The sequence below is a fragment of the Suncus etruscus genome, chromosome 15, assembly GCF_024139225.1.
Source record: "Suncus etruscus isolate mSunEtr1 chromosome 15, mSunEtr1.pri.cur, whole genome shotgun sequence".
Lineage (NCBI taxonomy): Eukaryota > Metazoa > Chordata > Mammalia > Eulipotyphla > Soricidae > Suncus > Suncus etruscus.
In genome coordinates, this window is record NC_064862.1 from 21,516,431 (window position 1) to 21,539,505 (window position 23,075).

The 23,075-nt window shown below is 55.9% G+C and overlaps 1 protein-coding gene across 1 annotated transcript in view; it reads left to right on the forward strand.

Annotated features, from left to right (window-relative positions):
* The window catches only part of TPCN1 (two pore segment channel 1), a 38,549-nt gene that overhangs the window by 12,298 nt on the left and 3,176 nt on the right, over positions 1–23,075 (forward strand). Inside the window, exons 3-25 of the mRNA XM_049788781.1 lie at positions 8,128–8,255; positions 9,534–9,710; positions 10,134–10,247; positions 10,882–11,012; positions 11,346–11,434; positions 13,401–13,435; positions 13,687–13,745; positions 13,862–13,961; positions 15,988–16,104; positions 16,345–16,469; positions 17,735–17,783; positions 18,151–18,214; positions 18,810–18,854; positions 19,512–19,568; positions 19,824–19,877; positions 20,287–20,359; positions 20,625–20,732; positions 21,292–21,363; positions 21,591–21,680; positions 21,952–22,067; positions 22,430–22,476; positions 22,575–22,643; positions 22,733–22,817. Coding sequence (XP_049644738.1) covers positions 8,128–8,255; positions 9,534–9,710; positions 10,134–10,247; positions 10,882–11,012; positions 11,346–11,434; positions 13,401–13,435; positions 13,687–13,745; positions 13,862–13,961; positions 15,988–16,104; positions 16,345–16,469; positions 17,735–17,783; positions 18,151–18,214; positions 18,810–18,854; positions 19,512–19,568; positions 19,824–19,877; positions 20,287–20,359; positions 20,625–20,732; positions 21,292–21,363; positions 21,591–21,680; positions 21,952–22,067; positions 22,430–22,476; positions 22,575–22,643; positions 22,733–22,817 — 2,004 coding nt within the window. The remainder of the gene's footprint in view (positions 1–8,127; positions 8,256–9,533; positions 9,711–10,133; positions 10,248–10,881; positions 11,013–11,345; positions 11,435–13,400; positions 13,436–13,686; positions 13,746–13,861; positions 13,962–15,987; positions 16,105–16,344; positions 16,470–17,734; positions 17,784–18,150; positions 18,215–18,809; positions 18,855–19,511; positions 19,569–19,823; positions 19,878–20,286; positions 20,360–20,624; positions 20,733–21,291; positions 21,364–21,590; positions 21,681–21,951; positions 22,068–22,429; positions 22,477–22,574; positions 22,644–22,732; positions 22,818–23,075) is intronic.

Below are 23,075 nucleotides of genomic sequence, written 5' to 3' on the forward strand. Positions count from 1 at the left end.
CAGGGGAGGCGCCCTGAAGGGGTGAGTAGCCAGGAGAGCATGTGGAATCAGCTGGAGGGCTGCACGTAGAAGGTGGCCTTGCCTTATCACCAGGACCCACTTGGCTTTTGTAAGGCATGTATCCTCCTGTAAGGACCCTCCCTGTTTATGGATGCTTCATTTTCTCTTGGGGACACTCCCTGCAGGACTAGGCTAGTGGGGAAGTGAGGTCGGGGCCTCCCCAGCTCAATGCCTGGGGCGGGGTTCTTGTTTGGGGTCCGGTGAGTGTTGTGGCCCCAGCTCCTGGCTGTGCTATTTTGATGTCTCAAACGCTGCTGGGGACCGGTGTGCTGGGTGGTATTGGGGGAGAGGTCTTACCCAAGTAGGGATTGTGCCTTTTTTTTTTTTTTTTTTTTTTTTTTTTTGATTTTTGGCCCATACCCAGCGGCACTCGGGTTACTCTTGGCTCTGCACTCCGAACTCACTCCTGGCAGGCTCTGGGGACCATATGGGATGCCAGAGATTGAACCCGGGTTGGCCTTGTACAAGGTAAACGCTCCACCTACTGTGCTATCTCTTTGGTCCTGGATTGTTTTTTCTACCCCCGGCAGGACCATTGATAAATTGGCATAATGGCAAAATCTCCTACTCCCCATAGAAACCCAGTTTTCCCAATGCCTGTCACCCCTTAGCCAGCCCCAGAGTCATCTGGGGTGACAAGATTCGTTTACACATGCTGGACTTTCGGGGTTCTGTGGTCTGCATTGTTCTCTGGGAGTCTGAGAGGGGACCCCCGTGTCTTCCTCCCTCTCCTCATGACTTTGCTGAAATTCCCTCTCTCACGCCTGCTGATGGCTCGGAGCTGCTCCAGACACAGCTGCTCTGGCCCTCACTCCCCTTACTCGGCATTCGCCACAGGCGCCCCATCCACTTGGCAACTCTCCAGGGTCCCCTCTTCTTGTGGGCCTGGTGGCTCGCACATAGCTGATGGCCTCATTACGGGGAATCATAGTTCTTACTACATGCCCCGAGCCCTGCTGGCATTGTTGCTCCAGTGCTGGAGAGGAGACCCTGGCCTGGGTGTGCCAAATTCATGGGCTGGTGGGGAGGGGCTGCTGGCAAATGCTCAGGGTGCTGGGGAACAGTGTCCCCCCTGCCCAGCCAAGCAGAAATCACAAGAGATGAAAATGCCTTTTGACCCCATGCTCATGTGCAGGTGTGTACATGTATGTGTGGTGTGTGTGTGTGTGGCTGCAGAGCGTGCAGCTGCTGTGCCGTGTGTGGTACAGACAGGGCTGCCCATGACTCCAAGACAGAAAACCAAGTCAACACCAGAAACAGAGACAGAATTGCCACTTGGGGGCCAGAGAGATAGCACAGCGGTAGGGCATTTGCCTTGCATGCAGCCAACCCAGGACAGACCTGGGTTTGATTTCCGACGTCCCATATGGTCCCCCGAGCCTGCCAAGAGTGACTTCTGAGTGCAGAGCCAGGAATAACCCCTGAACACAACCGGGTGTGGCCCAAAACCAAAATAAATAAATAAATAAATAAAAAGAATGGCCACCCTTGTTGCTGCTGAGGTGACCTGAGGCAAAGGCTATGTAACCAACCTGGTGGAGGTTCCTGAGGCGCAGTTTCTCCCTGAGACCCGAGGTCTTTTTTTCTTTTTTTTGGTTTTTGGGGTCACAGCCGGCTGTGTTCAGGGGTTACTCCTGGCTCTGTGCTCAGAAATTGCTCCTGGCAGGCTCGGGGACCTTATGGGATGCTGGGGACCGAACCTGTGTCTGTCCTAGGTCAGCCACATGCAAGGCAGACTCCCTACGTTGTGCTATCACTCCGCCCTGAGACTCTGGGTCTTTATTGGGAAGAGAAAGACCACACCCTAGAATAGAGGACAGGTAGACTATGGGATCAATCCAGAGGTCCTTCCAGTCCATGAGTGACAAGCACCAGCAAAGAAAAATCACCCTGAATGGAGTGAAAACCGGTTTCTCCAACATTATCTTGCCCCTTTCCTCCTGCCTGTCCTCCTCCTTCACTGCTCTCTACCCTCCAGCCCTGCGGGGGGGGGGCGGGGGGGGCCCAACCCCCAACCTAGCTCCCCCTGACCCTACCATCCCTTCTTTCCTCCTGCCTTTGGCAGCTCAGGTTTCAGGCTCTCAAGGCCAGTGCAGTTCAGCTCACAGGCTCTGTAGTCACTTCTCCTTTCCTGGAGGTTGGTGCGCATTCTTCGATTGTAGACCCCAGACCAGCTGCGTGGACACTGCAGGGCCTGCCTCCAGGGCCAGCTCACCCACGGGCACCAGGACGAGGAGGCCTGAGCTGGAGGGAAAGTTTCTTTCTCTCTGTCTCTCTCCTTGACCGGGTCCAATTTTCTGTTTGCCACGGCAGAGCTGGCCCCTGTCACCGCCCTCAGACTCTCTCTTAGTGTCCCCTGCTATGTCCCTGTCTGTCCCCTTCTGCACTTTAGCCTGTAGAGGAGGGGAGAGAGAGAGAGGCGACTGCCACTCAGCGAGCAGACCTGCTCTCACTGCTGAAGGCTCCCATGCACCCCTGCCAGTGTGTGAGGAGGAAACTGAGGCACTGGGACTCCCTTTGGGGAAGGAAGGAGAACTGCAGGGACGGGCTGTGAGTTCTGGTGTGGCTGGAAGCAGATGGAGCAGGGCGTGTGTGACCCACAGGGGGTGGCCAGGAGGTGGGGGCCTCTCAGTGGGACCCGGCCCTGTTTTCCTCCCTGTGCTCTCCAAGGGGGTGCGTGGCAGAGCGGCTCTCCTCGCCTGCTCTCCCCGCTTTTATGGTCGGCATATGGAAACTGTTTTTGTTTACTGTGCCGGCTGCTGGCTGTGCTCGGGCGGGCGGAAACCCCGGATTCCCCCCGGGCCTGTTTCCGAGGCGGCCCATGCAGCCGCCAGCTGTTCCGCAGCCCCGTGACATCAGCGTGGAGCAAGCGTCACCATCTGTGCAAACGGGTCACCCTGGTCTGCCTGTCGCTCCCTCCTTCGCGTGGGGAACCCTCTGGCGCTCGCTCAGCCGCTCTGGGTCCATGTGTGGTTGCTATTCCAGGGCCTGTCACTTGCGTCCCTGCTCTTGCCTCCTGCTGGAGCTGCGACCATTTTCTGTGCCCTCCCTGGGCTGGGCCGAGTGCCAGGCTCTGAGGAGCCAGGGAAGGGGCTGGGGAGGGGGCGGGGTGGGGACACACATAAATCTGGAGCCCCGAAAGACACTGTTCAAGGGACGTCTCCCAGGGCAGAACAGAATGTTTCTTCCTGCGACTTTCTCTGAGAGGCAGCGGTGCCCAGAACCTTCTCGGTTGGCTTCTTTTGGCCCTTTGAAGTGTTCCCAAGTGGAGCATTCCTCCTGCGAGAGCAGAGCCGGGAGGAATCATCTGCTCCATGGCCTCCATCCTCCCCCTCTCCAGTGGCTGCTCTTTACCCTCTGGACCAGCTCCAGCTCCGGGCCTCCCTGGAAAGGCGGAAATGCTGAGGTGGGGCCATCCTTCGTCCCTCCCTGACAGCCCCGACACCGAAGCCACCCCATCTCCTGCGGCCTGACCAAAACAGCCTTCCTCAGCTGCGGTCCTATGTGGACTCTGCACAGTCCTGGCCCACCCGCAGAACTGCCTTTTAAGGGGTGCCTGCCCCCTGCCCTCCCTCCTATCCCACTCCCACCTGTGATAGCACAGGGGCGGTAGTGACTGGAGCACCAGGGAAGATGGGGCAGGGGTGGGACTTGCCAAAGCAGAGCCAGTGAACCCCAGGTTTTGTGCTCAACATGCACAGGGCCTAGCATCTCTAGCCTCCACCCCACCTTAGGCCTCTCTGGGCAGGTCTATACCCCCTCAGGGCACTGCCCAAACTGCAGGGTGCCCTAGCCTGGCTTTTTATTTTTTTATTTTTTGGTTTTGGGATCACACTCAGTGGCGCTCAGATGTCACTCCTATCTCTGCACTCAGAAATGGCTCCTGAGGGGCTGGAGAGATGGCAGGAAGGTAAGGCGTTTGCCTTGCCTGCAGAAGGTCGCTGGTTTGAATCCTGGCACCCCATATGGTCCCCCGAGCTTGCTAGGAGCGATTCCTGAGCATAGAGCTAGGAGTAACTCCTGAGGATGCTGAGATTCGAACTGGGGTGCATCCTATGTTGGCCTCGTGCAAGGCAAATACTGGCTTCTGGTCTGGCTTTTCACACACTTGGCCGCTGCCGTGCCTCTCTCCCCATTGATGGGGCCCCTGTTCCTTCACTGTCCTTCCTGTGGAGACCTGGCCATGTCCTGGGACTAGAGAGCGAGTGCCGTGACGTAGAGCCTGGCTAGCACTTCTTAGCCCTGTCATCCGCTTGAGAAGTGGCCGCTGTGCAGAGCAGGGCGGAGCTGACCCAACCCAGCCAGGCTGGATTGTCCCGCTGCCTCCTGTCCTGTGCTGAAAAGGCCCTGGAAGTAAGTACATCTAAAGAACCGGCCACAGTGCCCACCTCTGGGCTCCAGGCTGCACTGCCCAGGCGCCCACTGTCACCCCCAAAAGTCTGTCACCCCCAAAGTGGCTCCAGAGACCCTCCCCTGAGTAGTGTGTCTGGCTGTACCTGAGCCCCAGCTGCCAGCGGGTCTTGCTACCTGAGAAGAGTTGGGGGCCACGGGAAGTGTGTTGCTGTCTCTTTGAAGTTTTCCCCTAAATTGCTTTTTTTTTGTGGGGGGGGGGCTAGTGGAGTGAGGGGATAGTGGTGTTTGGGAGGCCATTAGGCATTGGTTATGAACTGGGGCCCGTGCAAGGGGCTGCACCCCAGCCTGGGAGCAGTGTCCCTGCCTCTATCCTGACAGATCCTCAGACATAGGGGTTCATTTATCTCCCATCCTGCAGGGAATTCGGGGAACAGAGACCAGGACCCTAAGGAGCCCACTGGCCTAGCAGACACCCTGGCTGGGCCTGATGGGCCAAAATATATGAGGGGCAACTGCCCCCTTTTCCTCCAGCATGACCCCTGATCCCCAAACATGTAATTTTAGATTGGGAGAGGTGGGAACAAGGCAGATATAAAATAGGTAATATTGACTTAATTCTGAGCATATCAATAATTGCCTGAACTGCTGGGCCAGAGCAATATAATACAGCAGGAAGGATTTTGTTTGCTTTGCACATCTCTGATGGGGGTTTGATCCCCAGCATCCCAGAGTTTCTGGAGGTCCCCTCATGAGTGATCCTTGAGCTCAGAGCCTGGAGTAAGGCCTAAGCTTGGACCCCACCAGATGTGGCAGGCTTACAGGTTCCTGGGAACAGCTGAATAGTGCAGCACCTGCCTTGCATGCTATCGCCTGGTTTGGATGCCAGCCACGCCCCCCCCCAAGTGTGTGACCATCAGCTGGTTTACATGCAAGCCCCCTCAGTCATAACAGCAACACCGAGAATTCAAGGATATAAGTCCAAAACAGTTTTAAGATCAAAACACACGTTAAAGGGCCAGGGAGATAGCACAGAGGTAGGGCATTTGCCTTGCATGCAGCCAATTCAGGATGGACAGTGGTTCGAATCCCGGCATCCCATATGGTCCCCCAAGCCTGACAGGAGCGATTTCTGAGCGCAGAGTCAGGAGTAACCCCTGAGCACTGCCAGAGGGTGTGACCTAAAAAAAAAAAACAGATAAACAAAAAACCAACCCACAGGTTAAAAGTGAAAGACTGGGGAGGGCTGGAAAAAAATAGTGAAAGACTAGAAAGAGACACTAATAAATTTTTTGGTTTTGTTTTTGGGCCATACCCAGCAGCACTCAGTGTTCTTTGTTCAGGAATCACTCCTGGCAGACTTGGGGGGACTATATGGGATGCCAGGAATCGAATCTGGGTCAGCCACGTGCAAGGCAAACATTCCTACCCATTGTATTATCGCTCCAATAAATAAATAATGTTTATTTATTATAAATATACCCCAATAAATAATCAAAAAAATTTTTTTGTGGTTTTTGGGTCATACCCGGCAGTGCTCAGGGGTTACTCCTGGCTCCAGGCTCAGAAATTGCTCCTGGCAGGCACGGGGGACCATATGGGACCCCGGGATTCGAACCGATGACCTTCTGCATTAAAGGCAAACGCCTTACCTCCATGCTATCTCTCCGGCCCCAGTAATCAAATATTTTTGATAAATAATAAATTATCAAAGGAAATCATGGACTCAGTGGACTGAGAGTGGGCTTTGCATGCAAAAGACCTAGGTTCTGTCTCTGGTACCAAAGGTCCCCCAGGCCCAAAGGCCTGGAGCAGCCCCCAACCACCATTGTAGGACACACACATATAGAAAGAAAAGCTAGTTGGAGTCGTTATGTGAACAACCAGTAGGTTTCACAGCAAAGAAACTTTTACTAACGTTAAAAGAAATTTATTTCTTAATGGTGATGGGGTCAGTTTATCAAGAAAGCATAGAGGTCATGGTCATGTTAATTCTCTAAAAATAGCTTCTTGCTGCTTGTGGGGAAAATCTGCCCACGAGAAGGACAGAAGAAAGGTCCAGAGTAAAAGGCTAGTGGAGTGGGCTCTTGCTTTGCATGTCATTGACCTGGGTTGGCTCCTCGGCGTCTCAAGTGCCTCCCCCCAAGCCCACCTGGCATCTCGGGTGCCTCCCCCCAAACGAATTCCTGAGTGTAGAACCAGTAGTAAACCCTGAGCACCGTAGCCCAAAGAACAATCGAGCAAAAAAAAAAAAAAAATAAGGACAAGAAAAAAACAATGAATTTGCAACTATGCCAAGACCTCAAAACGACTCTTTCAGCAAGTAAATCTGTTGCAGGAGAGAATCCAGTTTCACCGTCTTGTTCTCCTCCCTTGCTGCTGTTGTCATGATGAGCCTTTGGGGACTCATACACCTGGCTGTGTATGTGAATTGCGAATTGCCAATGCCAGGGATGACAGCAGAGCCTCCAATATCTGCCCAGCTCATGCCAGTGCCTGAGGCTTCTGACTCATGGCCTTAAGTTTGAAAGGCCAATGCTCTAGCCCCTGAACTCAATCCTGGCGGCACCCACCGTCCCAACTTTTCAGCAAACTTAGTGGCATGTTAATGACACTTGTAAAAGTCATCAAGATTTGTCCTTCCTGTTTGTTTCTGTCAAGAGAGATTTGAGATCCTTTTGTTTTCTTTTTCTTTTCTTTCTTTTTTTTTTTTTTTTTGGTTTTTGGGTCACACCCGGTAACACTCAGGGGTTACTCCTGGCTATGTGCTCAGAAGTTGCTCCTTGGAGTTACTCCTGGCTATGTGCTCAGAAGTTGCTCCTTGCTTGGGGGACCATATGGGACGCCAGGGGAAAGCTAGCTCAGGCAAAGCAGGCACCTTACCTCTAGCGCCACCGCCCGGCCCGATCCTTCTGTTTTCTTGCGTTCTTAGTTAGGCCCCTTTAGCCCAAAATTTATTTTTTGTTTGTTTGTTTTTGTTTTTTGGGGTCACACCCGGCAGCGCTCAGGGGTTACTCCTGGCTCCACGCTCAGAAATCTCTCCTGGCAGGCTTGGGGGACCATATGTGATGCCAGGATTCGAACCAATGACCTTCTGCATGAAAGACAAACACCTTGCCTCCATGCTATCTCTCCAGCCCAGCCCCAAATTTCTTTCCTTTCTTTCTTTTTTTTTTTTTTTTTTGTGGTTTTTGGGTCACACCCAGTAGTGCTCAGGGGTTACTCCTGGCTCCATGCTCAGAAATTGCTCCTGGCAGGCATGGGGGACCATATGGGACGCCGGGATTCAAACCGATGACCTTCTGCATGAAAGGCAAACGCCTTACCTCCATGCTATCTCTCCAGCCCCAGCCCCAAATTTCTTGAGCTATAAAACACTTTTGCAGGGGGCTGGGGAGATAGCACAGTGGTAGGGCATTTGCCTTGCACACAGCCGACCCAGGATGGGCAGTGGTTCAAATCCCAGCATCCCATATGGTCCCTTGAATCTGCCAGGAGCAATTTCTGAGTGCAGAGCCAGGAGGAACCCCTGAGCACCTCCGGGTGTGACCCCAAACCAAATAAATAAATAAACAAACAAGCACTACACTTGCTGGTCACATTGGGCGGGGGTGGGGGGAAGACCTCTTAAGCCATGGGCCACAGCTGGTGGTGGATGCAGAAGAGCCACTCATGCCACTGTCATTATCTTCAGTGTTGATCCTCCTCTCGCTACAGATGGCGGCACCTGTGATGGCCTCAACTCTGGGACCCCCAGCCTGAGCTCAGGGGGCGAGAGCTCCCCGTCAAGTCCCGTGGGACACAGCTGGGAGATGAGTTACCAAGAGGCAGCCATCTACCTCCAGGTGAGTGCTCGTCTTGGCTGTGCCCATCTTGGCTGTGCCCAGGTTGGGAACCTCAGGGCATCTGTGGGATGAAGGGGGCCAGGCCCTGGGCTCATCCCAGAACCCTGACATTGTTGGCTATTTATTGACTTGGCCTGTCTCACATCCTCTTCCCAAAAAGAGAGCTTGAGAGCAGTCAGTTCTGGGCAAGGAATTCTTGGTGGAGAATTGTGGAGAACAAGTTTCACTTGTTCCTATTCTTGTGATTGTTGCTCTTTGAGGCTTGGTTTTAGGTTTTATTTTATTTTATTTATTACTTATTTTTATTTTGGAGGTGCTCAGGGATTTCTCCGGGCTCCGAACTCGGGTCATTCCTGGCGGTGCTTGGGGGACCATATGGGATGCTTGGGGATAGAACCCAGGTCGGCTGTGTGCTAGGCAAATGCTCTACTCGTTGTGTTATTGCTTTGGCTAGGCAAATGCTCTACTCGTTGTGTTATTGCTTTGGCCCTGTGTCCATAATATTTGGGGGTTGGGGAGACATTCATGTACTAATTATTTTTGGACTTCAGAGGGGATGTAAGAAATGTTCACCTGGGGCTGGAGAGGTGGCGCTAGAGGTAAGGTGTGTCTACCTTGCAAGCGCTAGTGAAGGAAGGACTGCGGTTCGATTCCCCCGGCATCCCATATGGTCCCCCCAAGCCAGGGGCAATTTCTGAGTGCTTAGCCAGGAGTAACCCCTGAGCATCAAACGGGTGTGGCCCAAAAAAAAACCCCCCCCCAAAAAAGAAATGTTCACCTAAGGTATTGAGTACCGGCACTATTGATCTGAAGGATGCTGTGTGGGACTGGAGAACTCGGCAGTTAGTATTTAGAAATGTGCCAACTGGGGATGGAGGAGCTTCACACCAACCTTCTTAGCATCTCCAAGGTGGCCCTGAGGCCCTGAGCACCAGCATATTCTCAGGAACTTGCATTAAAGTGTTGCCCCTGATGCAACAGTTCCCAGGAGTGACCACAGGACCCCAGATCACCCCTTGGGAAGGCCTCCCCCAAAGAGTACAGGTTTGCAATAAGAGAGAGAGAAGTAGGTAGAGCATTTTCCTTGCACGTCATCTCTTATCCTCTCTGGGGGACCTTTCCAGCCGTTAGGGAGGTCGCCTCTCCTGGGATCTCCATCGGCAGACCAGGCTGAGACCCAGGCCAGTGTGCATGGCCCCAGGAAAGTTCCTGTGCCCTTCCTTGTCGCCCCCCACTGCCAGTGAGGGCCCGTCCCCACCTCGGCCTCTGATTCCCCAGGAGGGCGAGAACAACGACAAGTTCGTCACGCACCCCGACAATGCCAAAGCGCTGGCGGCCTACCTCTTCGTGCACAACCACCTCTTCTACCTGATGGAGCTCTCCACGGCGCTGCTGCTGCTGCTGCTCTCGCTGTGCGAGGCGCCCGCCGTGCCCGCCCTGCGCCTGGGCATCTACGTGAGTGCTGGCATGCTGGTGGTAGTGGTGGTGAGATGAGAGGAATGCGGGGATGCATCCTGTCCGGGGTCCCCCGGAGCCTGCTGCTAAGATGCAGCTCAAAGCCCAATAGGCAAGGGGCGTGGCCGCTGCTCGGGTGGGCGTGACATCCTCTCTAGTGGGTGTGGTTATCTGGAGGGCGTGGTCTCTGCTCCGGTGGGCGTGGTCCTTTGGGAGGCGTGGCCTCTGCTTTTGCAGGTGTGGGCCTCAGGGAGGGGCGTGGTTTGTGTTTCCTTGCAGGCATGGTCTCAAGGGTGGGGTGTGGCTTCGGGTCAGAGGGCTGGGCCTATGGTTCTTGTGGGCGTGGCCTCTAGAGAGGGGGCGTGGGCTCTGGGCTCTGGGCTCTGGGACTCAGACCTCCCTCCTCTGCTCGTGCCACCGCAGGTCCACACCACCCTGGAGCTGCTGGCCCTGATGGTGGTGGTGTTCGAGCTCTGCATGAAGCTGCGCTGGTTGGGCCTCCACACCTTCATCCGGCACAAGCGCACCATGGTCAAGGTGAGGGGCTTTGTTGTATAGGAAAACATTTCCGTAAGATTCTTCTTTGCCTGTTGTCCCACCTTGACCTTCCAGGTGGGGGCGCTGTTGAGAGCCGAATAAATAGTTCGGGAGCGAGGTGTTCAGGGGTCTCTTGGCAGAGTTTGCTGACGGGCTCCAGGTGTTTTTTGGAGCTTGCAGCAGGCTGACAAAGGACTCTCTTCGCCCAACCTTTTACCCCTTAACCCTCCTGTCTGTATGGATTATTCGCTACGGATAAATATTACCAAGATCTCCTCCCAAAAGGGGACAAGGGGATGAGAATCAGTTTCTTATTCTGGGTGCTCTTTGAGGACACACAAATAACCAACAAAGGAGTAAACAGGACCCCACAGGTGGGGCCACAGGGCATCTCTGGCACTGCGGCACTAAAGGGACCCTGTTCAGAGGGGCGGTGGCAGATGTCTTCCCCTTCCTGTCTCAGCCGGGCCAGCTTCCATACAGTGGCTCCCTTCTCAGAAGGTTGGGACTCATGGCCAGGTCTATGCAGCTGCGGCCCAGGGCGTGTCCCCACATGAAGCTGTCCCCAGCACATAGCCACTTCTCCCTTGGCTGAGCATGTGGAGTGTGACAGCTGACCCTTCTGCCTCCCCAGACCTCTGTGCTGGCCGTGCAGTTCCTCGAGGCTATCGTAGTGCTGGTCCGACAGACATCTCATGTGCGGGTGACCCGGGCCCTGCGCTGCATTTTCCTGGTGGACTGTCGGTACTGCGGTGGAGTGCGGCGGTAAGGGGGGCACCAGGAGGGTTGGGGTGGGTTGGAGGTCCCATCACCCTGCGAACCCCAGAATCTTAGAGAACACACAATTGGCTTTCACCCTACAGCAGGCAACTCAGCTGGAACACACCCTCCCGCCCCATTATCTCAACAAGTCCCCACCCCCCCACACTCACTGCTAAATGTCCTCACTCACTCCACCAGCACTAGATTTAGATTAGGATTTATCTAAATCCCTTTGACTCCCGGGAGCTGTGAGTTCCATTCCTAGCCTCCCTGGGACTGATCCCAGCTGGTGCCTCATCCCTACTCCCACCCCCAACCAGCTCTCTCCCCCCACAGAAACCTGCGGCAGATCTTCCAGTCCCTGCCACCCTTCATGGACATCCTCCTGCTGCTCTGCTTCTTCATGATCATCTTCGCCATCCTCGGTGAGCACCAACCCCAGCGAGGCCCATAGAAAAACATTGTGGTCAGAGTCTGCAATGACCTTCCAGGGCCAGAGTGAGAGCATAGTGGGCAGGGTGCTTGCCTTGCACACAGTCGACCTGGGTTCGATTCCTGATCCCTGGCATGCCATAGGGTCCTTTGAGCACCTCCAGGAGTAAATTCCCAAGTGTAGAGCCAGTGGGGCCGGAGAGAGCACAGCAGTAATGCATTTCCCTTGCATGCAACCAATCCAGGACAAATAGTGGTTTGAATCCTGGCATCCCAGATGGTCTCCCGAGCCTGCCAGGAGTGATTTCTGAGTGTACACCCAGGAGTAACCCCTGAGCACCACCGAGTGTGTCCCAAAAACCAAAAAAATAAAGAAAGAAAGGACCAATGGGAGAGCCAAGAGTAACACCCTGGGCATCATTGGTTGTGGCAAACCAAAAATAAAAACGCAGACAGAAAACTCCTGAACCCCCCAAGCTGCAGTGGAGAGGCTCCTGAGTCCATGACAAAGCGAAGCACCAGATGCAAGTTTGGGCCTCTCTCTGACCCCATCTCCCCAACAGGCCCCTGACCTGGGGGGCTGGTTGTTCCTCTGCTATTTCCCTCTGTGGTTTTATCTTGCACAGCAAGAACAGCAGGGATCGCAGGCTGGAGAGATAGCAATGGCCGAGGCCCTTGCCTTGAATGCAGCTGACCCTAGTTGGGTCCCCGGCATTGCATGTTCCTCTGACATTATGGGCAGCAGCCCTGAAGGCCCCCAAGTACAGCTGGGGTGGCCCAGATACCCCCAGAACATCACATCCTTAGGCCCTCATGTCATACTGGGGGATCATACTGAATTGGGCCCCTCCAAAAAACAAAACCAGAAAAGTTTAAACCTCTTTAAAGGACTGCAAATGTATGTAGAAGGATGTGTATGTAGAAGGAATGAACACCAGAGTCACTGGCTTTATCGGGAGACCAGGGACAGCGGGTGTGATCTGTGGATGCCTCTGCCCTCCCTGAGATGTGGGCATCTCACACACCCCTTCTGTGGCTCCCTCAGGCACCCACGCAGGCTCTCAGGGCAGGGCCTTGAGGTGATGGCCTTTTTTTGGGGGGTTGGGGTAGAGGCACACATCCTGTGACGTTCAGGAGTTTCTCCTGGCTCTGCACTTAGAAATCATTCCTGGCAAAAAAAAAAAAAAAAAAGAAATCATTCCTGGCAGGCTTGAGGGACTCTGTGGGATGTCAGGGATCGAACCTGGGTTGGCCATATGCAGTCCCAAGTCACAGACTTTTCCGAGAGATTTTCCTTACTGGGGCAGACTCCCACACCCGAGCCAGCTGAGGGGGTGCGATCACTGAGCTCCTCAACAAGGCATTGTGTGGGGCCCTTTAGTGTTGGGACAGTGAGGCTGTACCTGCGCTCTTCTGAGCCGTGGTTCACTCTCCCCCTTCTACCCAAACTGGCAGGGAGTCCACTCTGCTCCTAAGAAGAGCTTCCGGCTCCCATGTTACGGACGTAGCAAGAAAGTCCCTTCCAGGGAGGGAAATACTTGGCCTGCCTGGCACCCAGAAGAGTCCTTCCTGTTGGGTCTCAAAACGCTGAGCCTGGGACTCCGTGGGGTACAGTGAGAGTCATGCAGGGCCCAGTCTGTTCAAGTGGGGAGTCTATGCTCAACTAGGGACTCTATGCTCAAGCGATGGTGGAAGTACCCGGGCACCCTTGTGCCTGGTAGGCTCACGCTGTTCTCCGGGTGCCAAGGGTCCATTCCCCCCCCACCCCCACTTCCCATAGTCTCAGCACCTGGACTTGGGCTCTCTGCTCTCGCCAACCCTCATCCCTGTCATATCCTTGTGGTAATCTGTTGCCGGGGTGGTGCCAGGGGTGGGTTTGGTCCTCAGCCTCTCCAGACTGTGCCCTGCCTCTCAGCCACCCCGAGCCTAACCCTCTTCTGGTCTCCTGCCTGCTTCCAGGTTTCTACCTGTTCTCCTCCAACCCCTCAGACTTGGTAAGTATTTGGCACATCTGGCGGCTTCCTTCTTTGATGACACCCCCTTTCCATCCCAGTGAGGCTGTTTGTGCCTCACTCAGGTGTCTTGGACGCCTGTTCCTACGAGGAGCCCCCACTCAGGACCATGAGGCGCAATCCCCCACCCTGGAGGGATCTGGGGGAGGCGGTGGCAGGGTGTAGGTAGGGAGCCCTGCTGGGTGCCTTGAGGGCAAATGCCCACCCCTTCTCTGCCGCCCCTCCCCCCCCAGTATTTCAGCAGCCTGGAGAACAGCATCGTCAGCCTCTTTGTCCTGCTGACCACGGCCAAGTGAGTGGGCTCAGCCCAGGGGCGCCCCTCTTGCTGAGCCTGTCCCCCACCTGCACCCTGTGTTGGCTCAGTGGGACAGCGGAGGTGAGTAACGCCCTCTACCCCCCACGCCCCAGCTTCCCGGACGTGATGATGCCATCCTACGCCCGCAACCCTTGGTCCTGCATCTTCTTCATCGTGTACCTGTCACTGGAGCTCTATTTCATCATGAACCTGGTGAGACCCTTGCCAGTGAACCCCAACCCACACACACACTCGCCTCGGTGTCTGGACTATGTCGTGTGGGGAGCAGGGGGTGACCTGCAGGTGGGATTGGCACTTGCCAATCAGGTATTGCCTGTGTATGTGTTGCCAGGGCCATGCTCTTATCCAGGTGCAAGCAGTGGCTTCTGGGGACCCCACAGTCTCCTGTAGACACACGTACACCCACCCAGTCTCTCCTGAACACCCTGCAGGCCACAAACAGCTTGCTTTAGGCACAGCATTTAAGGACTTAACTCCCGCCCCTGGGCCCTGCCAGCCCTCCACGTGCCAAGATGCATACATGGCCCTGTGGTCCCTCTCCAGAACCTTCTCTCAGCTTCCCTCCCTCTTCACCTGGGTCAGGCCTGCCTTGTGTGTCTCCACTCAGCAACACACTTCCCACCAAGGAAAAGTTGGCCCCAGGGTGCCCCTCTGACAGGCTGCCACAGATAGACCCTGCCAGTGCCAGTTCATCCTACCACTCACTGCCAGGCAGTGCCAGGACCCGGCACAACGGAGAGGCTGGGAGCTGGTCTTCTGTACCAGCACCCCACTTAGCTGCAGCAGGTGGCCCTGGGCTAAGGAAGTGACCAGCATGTCCCCACCTGGCGTCTCAGCCCTGGAAGAATTTTCCAACCAGATGCCCTTCCTGAAGCCTTTGCCCCTGTGGACATCATCCCAGGCAGGGCTCCCAGCCGGCTGCTGTCAGTGAAGCTCGATAGGCATCGGCTGCGCCCCGTTTGTTTACAGGGCAGCCCTGTTTGGTCTCTGGCAGTTATCAGTGGGCAGGCAGGTGACAGAGGCTATTTGTGGTTTGAGTGTCTGAACTCTTTGTTCACTAGTTCTGTAGGATCAATTGTTGAGCTTGGACCTGTAGCCAGACTGGTGTGAGCATTTGAGGAAGTGGGAAAGACATGGGGTTCCTTTTGGAAAGGAGAGTTTCTGGGGCGAGAGAGATAGCATAGAGGAGACGGTGCTTGCCTTGCATGTGGGCTGAGCCAGGTTCCATCCCCGACACCCCATAGGGTACCTGAGCCCCTGCCAGGATTAGTTTCTGAGTGCTGCTGGGTGTGACCTAAAAATAAGAATCTTGGGGAGGCCAGAGTGATAGCACAGCAGTTGGGCATTTGCCTTGCATGCAGCTGACCTTGGTTTGATTCCTGGCATCCCATAGAGTTCCCCGAGTCTGCTAGGGGTAATTTCTGAGTGCAGAGCCAGGAGTAACCCCTGAGCACAGTGGATGTGGCCCAACCCCCTCCCTCCACCCCCAATGAATCCCGGAAAGAATCCTTTTGCATCTTGACTGCTTCACTTCCCCATGGGCTGCTTTCTGTGCCCAGCCAGTGTCTGTGTCCTCCAAGGCTGTTCCAGGGCACTGCCTATATGAGGTCTTGCCTCCACCTTGGGCTGGTATCTGGGGCCAGACTGGCTCTGTAACCCCTGGGCTAGAGATGGGAGAGGAGGCACCTTACTTTGACCTTTCTTGCTCTGCTCCTGGTGCTGAATCAGGGCACCCCTGCTGTACCTCTTGCACTGCTTCCTTCTCCTCCTCAAGTCACCGTGCCCAGTCAGGGCCATCCTCGGTGGGGACAGGAGAGTGGGGCCACACAGCAACCACATCCACCAGCTGCAGAGAACCGTGTGCAGGTGGCAGCTTTCTCTGTGGGACTTTGGGACCATCCTGAGCTATAGGGGACTGGCCAGAGGGCCTCCCATTTTGGGGTTGTTTTTTGCTTTTGGTTTTTGGGCCATGCCCAGTGGCACTCAGGATTACTCCTGGCTCTGTGCTCAGAAATCGCTCCTGGCAAGCTGACGGGACAATGTGGGGTTCCGGGAATCGAACCTGGGTCTGTCTCAGGTCAGCCACGTGCAAGGCAAATGCCCTACCGTTGTGCCATCACTCGGCCCCCTGGGCCTCCCATTTTGGGGTGGTTCTGCACTCCGGGCTTCCTGTGTCCCTGCCCTGCCAGCAACTGGTGCCTCTGCTCCTCCCTCTCAGCTCCTGGCTGTGGTATTCGACACGTTCAATGACATCGAGAAGCGCAAGTTCAAATCTCTGCTGCTGCATAAGCGCACGGCCATCCAGCATGCCTTCCGGCTGCTCGGCCGTCAGCAGGTGGGCGCAGGGCTGCGGGGGACCTTGGGGGCCCTGGGAGGGGTGTCCCTGCTGCTGCAGAGAGTCCAGCTCTCTGCCTGCTTGCCCCAAAGCACTGCAGGCCAGCAGCTTCAGAAAACGGGTCAAGCCCCAGAATCCAGAGTAACTACCATGGGATGTCAGAGCAGCTGTCCCTGCCCTCCACAGGGGAGGGGTGTGCTACAGGGTCCCTAGCACCCACTGACTTCCCTTCCCGCCCAGAAGCTTGGCGGCATCTCCTATAGGCACTTTGATGGGCTGATGCGCTTCTACAAGCCCCGGATGAGCGCCTGGGAGCGGTACCTGACGTTTAAGACCCTGGACCAGAGTAGCTCTTCCATGCTCAGGTGGGGGGCCCACTCAGGTTGGGGGTTCTTAGCTAGTGGATGCTCGGGTGGGAAGTGGGGAAAGCAGAGGCCTATCCACAGGGTGGGGTGGCCAGAGGAAATGATCAAAGAGTAGGAGAGAGGCTTGGGAAGCCAAGGGAGCTGAGTGAACTTGGGGGGACCCCGACTTTGTCCTCCCAGGGCTATAGATGCCAACACTGGAGTGGCTGGGGTTCTTTTTTTTCACTTTTTGTTGTTGTTGTTGTTCTTGGATTACACCTGACAGCACTCAGGGTTACTCTTGGCTCTGTGCTCAGAAATCGCTCTGGGCAGGTTTGGGGATCATATGGGATGCCAGGATTTGAACTACCATCCATCCTGAATTGGCTGCATGCAAGGCAAACGCCCTACCGCTGTGCTATCTCTTCAACCCTGGAGTGGGGGATTCCTTTTTTATGGGAGAAAGGTTTGCACCATACTCCACGATGATCAGGGCTCACTCCCAGCTCTACACTCAGGAATCACTCCACGGGGGATCAGGGGACCCTGTGGGATGCCGGGGAAGGAATTTGGGTCAGCTCTGTGTGCAAGGCAAGCACCCGCCCTGCTGTGCTGTCGCTCTTAGCCTCCTCAGGACAATAGTTTGATCACGTGGCCAAAGTCCAGGTCTGATCCAGTTCAAGCTGGCCTGCTCATGAGCCGCTGTGGCCCAAGTTGCCCTTTCAGCCATGCATGCATTTACTCTCATGCATGCAGACCAGCAGGGTACATGCAGTGAGACACAGCCACACATGCAGTCACAGCCAACACATGCAACAGGCATGACACAGACATGTACATACAACTTGGCACAGCCTCCAGAGCCTCCCTTCCCTGCTTATCTGGGTGGTAGATGACCCTCTTATTTTTTTGTTTTTGTTTTTTGGGCCACACCCGGCAGTGCTCAGGGGTTTCTCCTGGCTCTGGGCTCAGAAATTGCTTCCAGCAGGCTTGGGGGACCATATGGGATGCTGGGAATTGAACCCAAGTCTGTCCTTAGCCACATGCAAGGCAAACTTCCTGCCACATTGCTATAGCTACAGCCCGTTCTTTTTCTCTTGAAAGCAGCGGTATCCAGCTGTAGGGACACACACAAGTGAGTGTGGACTCCCAGTTCTGGGACCATGCGGCTCTCTGAAGGGGTCTCTGCACCCCCAGATTGATGTTATTCAGCTGCAGTTCTGGGGGCTTGGAGATCTGGTTCCGACCCAAAGGTCTGCCTGACCCTTTCATATTGCTTCTGACAGCTTGAAGGACTTTTACGATATCTATGAAGTGGCTGCCTTGAAGTGGAAGGTGAGGATGGATGGGGGGGGGGGGGCAGAGGGAACGTAGCTAGCTTTGTGGGGTGAGACTGTGGGGCAGTTTTTGCCCTGTTTTGGAGGGAAACTCAGCCCCAACTGAAGTTCAAGACTTGTATGTGTGAGGGTCCCAGGAGCCCCAATGGCTCCGCCACTCAGACCCCATTAGTCACTCGGGACATCAGGCAGATGTGGGACCTGCCCAAGATCTGTGTCCCTGGAAACGGCATGACTTTGATCCCCGATGATCCCGTTGTCCCCCACTTACATGGGAGCCAGAAGCAGAGCTGGGGCCCCTGGGTGCCAGGCGCGGTTCTTAGCCCCAATCTCAGACCCTCCCTCCCCGGCCCTGCTCGCTGCAGGCCAAGAAAAATCGAGAGCACTGGTTCGACGAGCTTCCGAGGACTGCCTTCCTCATCTTTAAAGGTGAGAATCACTCGGGGCACAGGGAGGGTTCAGGACCCTTGTAGGGGTGCTGGGAGGCTGTGCCCTGGGAGGCAGGGAGGCTGTGATCACTCCAACAAGGTAGTGAAGGAGTGGCCGGAAGGAAAGTAGCAGCTTAAAAGCCAAAGACTGTTCATTTTATAGAAAATATACAGGGGCCGGAGAGATAGCATGGATGTAGGGCATTTGCCTTGCATGCAGAAGGACTGTGGTTTGAATCCCAGCATTCCATATGGTCCCCCGAGCCTGCCAGGAGCGATTTCTGAGCTTAGAGCCAGGAGTAACCCCTGAACACTGCTGGGTGTGACCCAGAAAACAAATAAATAAAATAAAATGAAAATATGCAAAGATGGGACCAGAGTGATAGTACAGTGATTAGGGCACTTGCCTCGCACTCAGCTGACTCAAGTTCGATCCCAGGCATCCCATATGTTCCCCTGAATACTGCCAGGAGTAATTCCTGAGTGCAGAGCCAGGAGAAATCCCTGAGCACCACTGGATATGACCCTAAAACAGAACAAAACAAGTTTGTTCTGGCCGGGACAACTCTGGCTTCACCTTTCCTCTCTGCATGCAGGTATCAACATCCTTGTGAAGTCCAAGGCCTTCCAGTACTTCATGTGTGAGTCCAAGTTCTGCACCCCTCTCTTGCCATGGTTGATGGTCCCGCTCAGGGGTTGGAGCAGGTGGGGGGTTCTGCTGAACCCCCTATGATCCATCAACCAGGCTTGGGGGTTCCCCCTCCACTATAAAGCGTCACTGGTGTGTGTCAGCTAAATAACTGCAGAGGCTACCTGCTTTCCCCAGCTAACAGCATGTCCTGGGGACACCCCCCCCCCCCCGTTTTGACCGCACAGGCAGGTGCTCTTTCTTCTCAAAGTGGGTCCCCCGGAAGCTGCATAGTTGACACAGCATCCCCTTGTGGTAGATGGAGCTATTTCAGGGGTTTGGCTGTCACCTAAGTGAGTAGCTTCCGGCATGCCAGGCTCCTTTCCTGTGTCTTGGGCACGGGTCCAAGGGCTAAGCACCGAGTACTTTGGCAGTGCTACGAGGCGGATTCTCTAGTGGGGTATCAGCATTTCCAGGGCTGGGCCCCGAGGCACGCCTCGCTCTCAGAGCTGCTCAGGTCCCGTGTCGGGCTGGAGGAGAGGTGGGCTGTGGTCCAGCGCTGTTTCTGTGGTGCCACCGGGCCCGAGCCTGGGCCCGCCCTACTCTCCATGGCTCACAACCTGCCATCTATACTCTGACCTCACACCGCTGCTTTTCCCGCCCCCTGCAGACTTGGTGGTGGCGGTGAATGGCGTGTGGATCCTGGTGGAGGCCTTCATGCTGAAAGGTGAGTCCCCACTTGGGGCCGGAGCGGTGGTACTAGAGGTAAGGTGTCTGCCTTGCCGGCACTAGCCTAGGATGAACCTCGGTTTGATCCCCTGGTATCCCATATGGTTCCCCAAGCCAGGAGCGATTCCTGAGCGCATAGCCAGGAGTAACCCCTGAGCATCACCAGGTGTGGCCCAAAAAACAAAACAAAATAATAGAAAGATGAGTCCCCTAGTTGTTTGGCCCCACTGAGCAGCCGTCCCCTCTCCTGCAGGTGGACACTTTTTCTCTGAGCACGTGCCCTGGAGCTACCTTGTCTTCCTCACAAGTAAGTGTCCGTGTCTGGAGCAAAGACTCCCCCAAACCCACACATGCCTGGAGCAGAAGTGGTTGGTGCCCTCCTGTCCCCATAAAGTCTCTGATCCGTGGCCCATGCCTTGTCCTCCTGGATTGTCTGTCCTGCATCTCTGCCACCTCCCTGTCCCCCTCTCGGGACTAAGTCTGTACCAATGCCATCCCAAATGCTTTCTGCAGCATCTCGTGGCCCCCTTTGAGGTGCCTTGATGGACACTACCCAGGCATTCAGGGCGTGGGGCATGGTAGTATTTCTCTTCCATGCCCATCGCTCCTGCTTACCAGCTCTGCCCCACCACCTTTGGTCCCCTCCTCTTCCTGTGAGCTGGGCAGGTGTGGGGGCGGCTGGGTCCGGGCTATTGCCAGTTCCCTCCTCTTTGCAGTCTACGGGGTGGAGCTGTTCCTCAAGGTTGCCGGCCTGGGCCCTGTGGAGTACCTGTCCTCGGGATGGAACCTGTGAGTGCCAGGCCTCGTTCCTCCGTAACTTCTTCTGGGTCAGGGGTCATGGGTGGGTGTTTGGTTCATTCAACTGGTGCAAGAAAGTCCTTTGAGGAGGTGTCCAGGGCATTGCAGCCCTGAATATCAGACCTCTGACACTGGTCTGACTTCTGACCTGTAAGCCCTGCTAGGGTTCCCTTGGGGGCCCCTGGAAGGAAACAGATAGGAATCCACAGGGCAGGAGGGAGACAGGCACAATCAATAATGGCTTTTCCCCACCCAGGTTTGACTTCTTCGTCACGGCCTTCGCCTTCCTGGGGCTGCTGACTCTGGCCTTCAACATGGAGCCCTTTTACTTCATCGTGATCCTTCGTCCCCTCCAGCTGCTGAGGTGACAGCATGGCAGGGGGAGGCGGTACAGCCACTGGGGGCTTATCCCACCCTCTGCTTGGCTACACCTGGCCTGATAATCAGCAGCTGAGTGTCCCTGTCCTCTGAGACTGGAAGGGAGTTTCTGGGAACATTTCTGGGAGTGGAAGGAATCAGCCTCGAGGGCTCGCAGGGTTCTCCCCAAGAACCTGGCTGCAGCCTTGATGGGCCTCCTGGGAGAGTGGATTGAGGGCTTTGCCTGGGCACCTGCGGGCGTGATGGTGCTGATGGTGGTGGTGGTGGTGGCGGTGGCGGCAAAGTTGGCTATGATGACTGATCACAGCAATGTCCCATCAGCAGATGTAGCTCACTCCCATTCCTGGCGGGACAGATGAGCTGTCACCTCCTGCCCCCCAGTCTGACTGTCCCTTCAGGCGCCCAACCCCTGCCCTGGCACTGCCAGCAGCCTCCAGCTGTGTGAGTCTCAGTGCAGGCCAGACCCAGCTCCCAAGGATGATGGGTTGTCCTGAGGAGGCCCCGGCCACCCCAGCCGCGTGTGACCTGCGTGTCCCCACCCACAGGCTTTTCAAGCTGAAGAAGCGCTACCGCAATGTGCTGGACACCATGTTCGAGCTGCTGCCGCGCATGGCCAGGTACGACTGTCCCGCCCCACGGACGCCGGGCAAAGCCGGGCAGGGCAGGGCACTGTGGCATGACATCACTTTGCCCACTGACCAGCTACTCAAGAGGGAAGGGAGGGCAGGTTCAGCCTTGGCTGTGTCTGAAGCGGAGGAGCTGACCAGTGGGAGGTTCCGGAGGGGTGTGCCCTGGGCCCTCTCCTCCCCCCCACCCCCCGTCACCTCTTCATTCTTCCCCACAGCCTAGGCCTCACCCTGCTCATCTTTTATTACTCCTTCGCCATCGTGGGCATGGAATTCTTCTGTGGTATCCTGTACCCCAACTGCTGCAAGTGAGCACATGCCAGGGACCCCAGCATATACCCAGCCGTGCCCCAGGTTCCTAGCCCTGCCACACCCAAGAACCCCAACTCTGCCCTGGCAGTTCCCCTGGGGCCCAGCTCCGCTCAGCCACACCCTGAGACTCCCCTCCAACTCTGCCGGGCCACGCCCCAGGACCCGTCCAGGGACCCGGCAGGTCACAGCTGTCCTGGGTGGCCCCTAAATGGCTTCTGCTCTGCCTCCCATGGGACCCCTGTGACCCCGAGCACCACGTCTCCTCAGCACGAGCACAGTGGCCAACGCCTACCGCCGACTGAACCACACGGTGGGGAATGAGACGCAGGTGGAGGACGGATTCTACTATCTCAACAACTTCGACCACCTCCTCAACAGCTTCGGTGGGCATTGCCCCTCCCGCTTTGATGCCGTGGTCTTCCCCCTGTGTCCTAGGGCAGCCCCAGAGCTTTTGTGTGGCTGGGAGGGGCGCAACGACTGTTCGGGACTCCACCCAGCCTACCCCAGTGACTTATATAGCCACTCACAACCCTAGTTCTGCACCTAGAGCTTCGCCCAGCCCTGCCTATCACGTGGGAGAACAGGCATTGGGGTGGCGGGGAGCACAGAGGGTCAGTCATGGATCCATCCTCCCAAATGCCCTGTCCAGCAAGCAGAGGGGGGGTGCTGGCATGGGGATGGGGGCACGGAGGAAGAAGAGGGTCTTATCTCACTGCACCTTCCTGTCCCCCTCCGCCCTTCCCAGTGACCCTGTTTGAGCTCACGGTTGTCAACAACTGGTATATCATCATGGTGAGGAGTGTGACACAGGGAGGGGGCACAGCATGGTGGGGGCAGTGGAGGGGATGGCCGAAGGTGTGGGGCCACTCACTGTCTGCTCCCTGCCTCAGGAGGGTGTCACCTCTCAGACGTCCCACTGGAGTCGCCTCTACTTCATGACCTTCTACATCGTGACCATGGTCGGCATGAGCGCCCCCTTCTGCCCTGCCCCCCTCCCCACTGCCCCTAGGGCTGGGGGCCTCACTGCTGACCCCTCCTGGCCCCCCAGGTGGTGATGACCATCATCGTTGCCTTCATCCTCGAGGCCTTTGTCTTCCGGATGAACTATAGTCGCAAGAACAAGGACTCTGAAGGTCTGCAGTGGGGCCCGGGAGGGGCTGCAGTTCCACCTTCTGTTTACTCAGCTCTCTGCCCAGTTTTCTTGCCCTTCTATCTGTTCTGGCTCTGTGCCGATTTGCTTTTCTTTTTGGCTTCTTTCTAGATCTCTATTTGCCCAGAAATTTTTTTTGTGGGGGAGCCCACACCTGGTGGAGCTCAAGGGTTACTCCTGGTTCAGTGCTCAGAAATCACTCCCAGCAGGCTCATTTGGAATGCTGGGGATCAAACCCTGG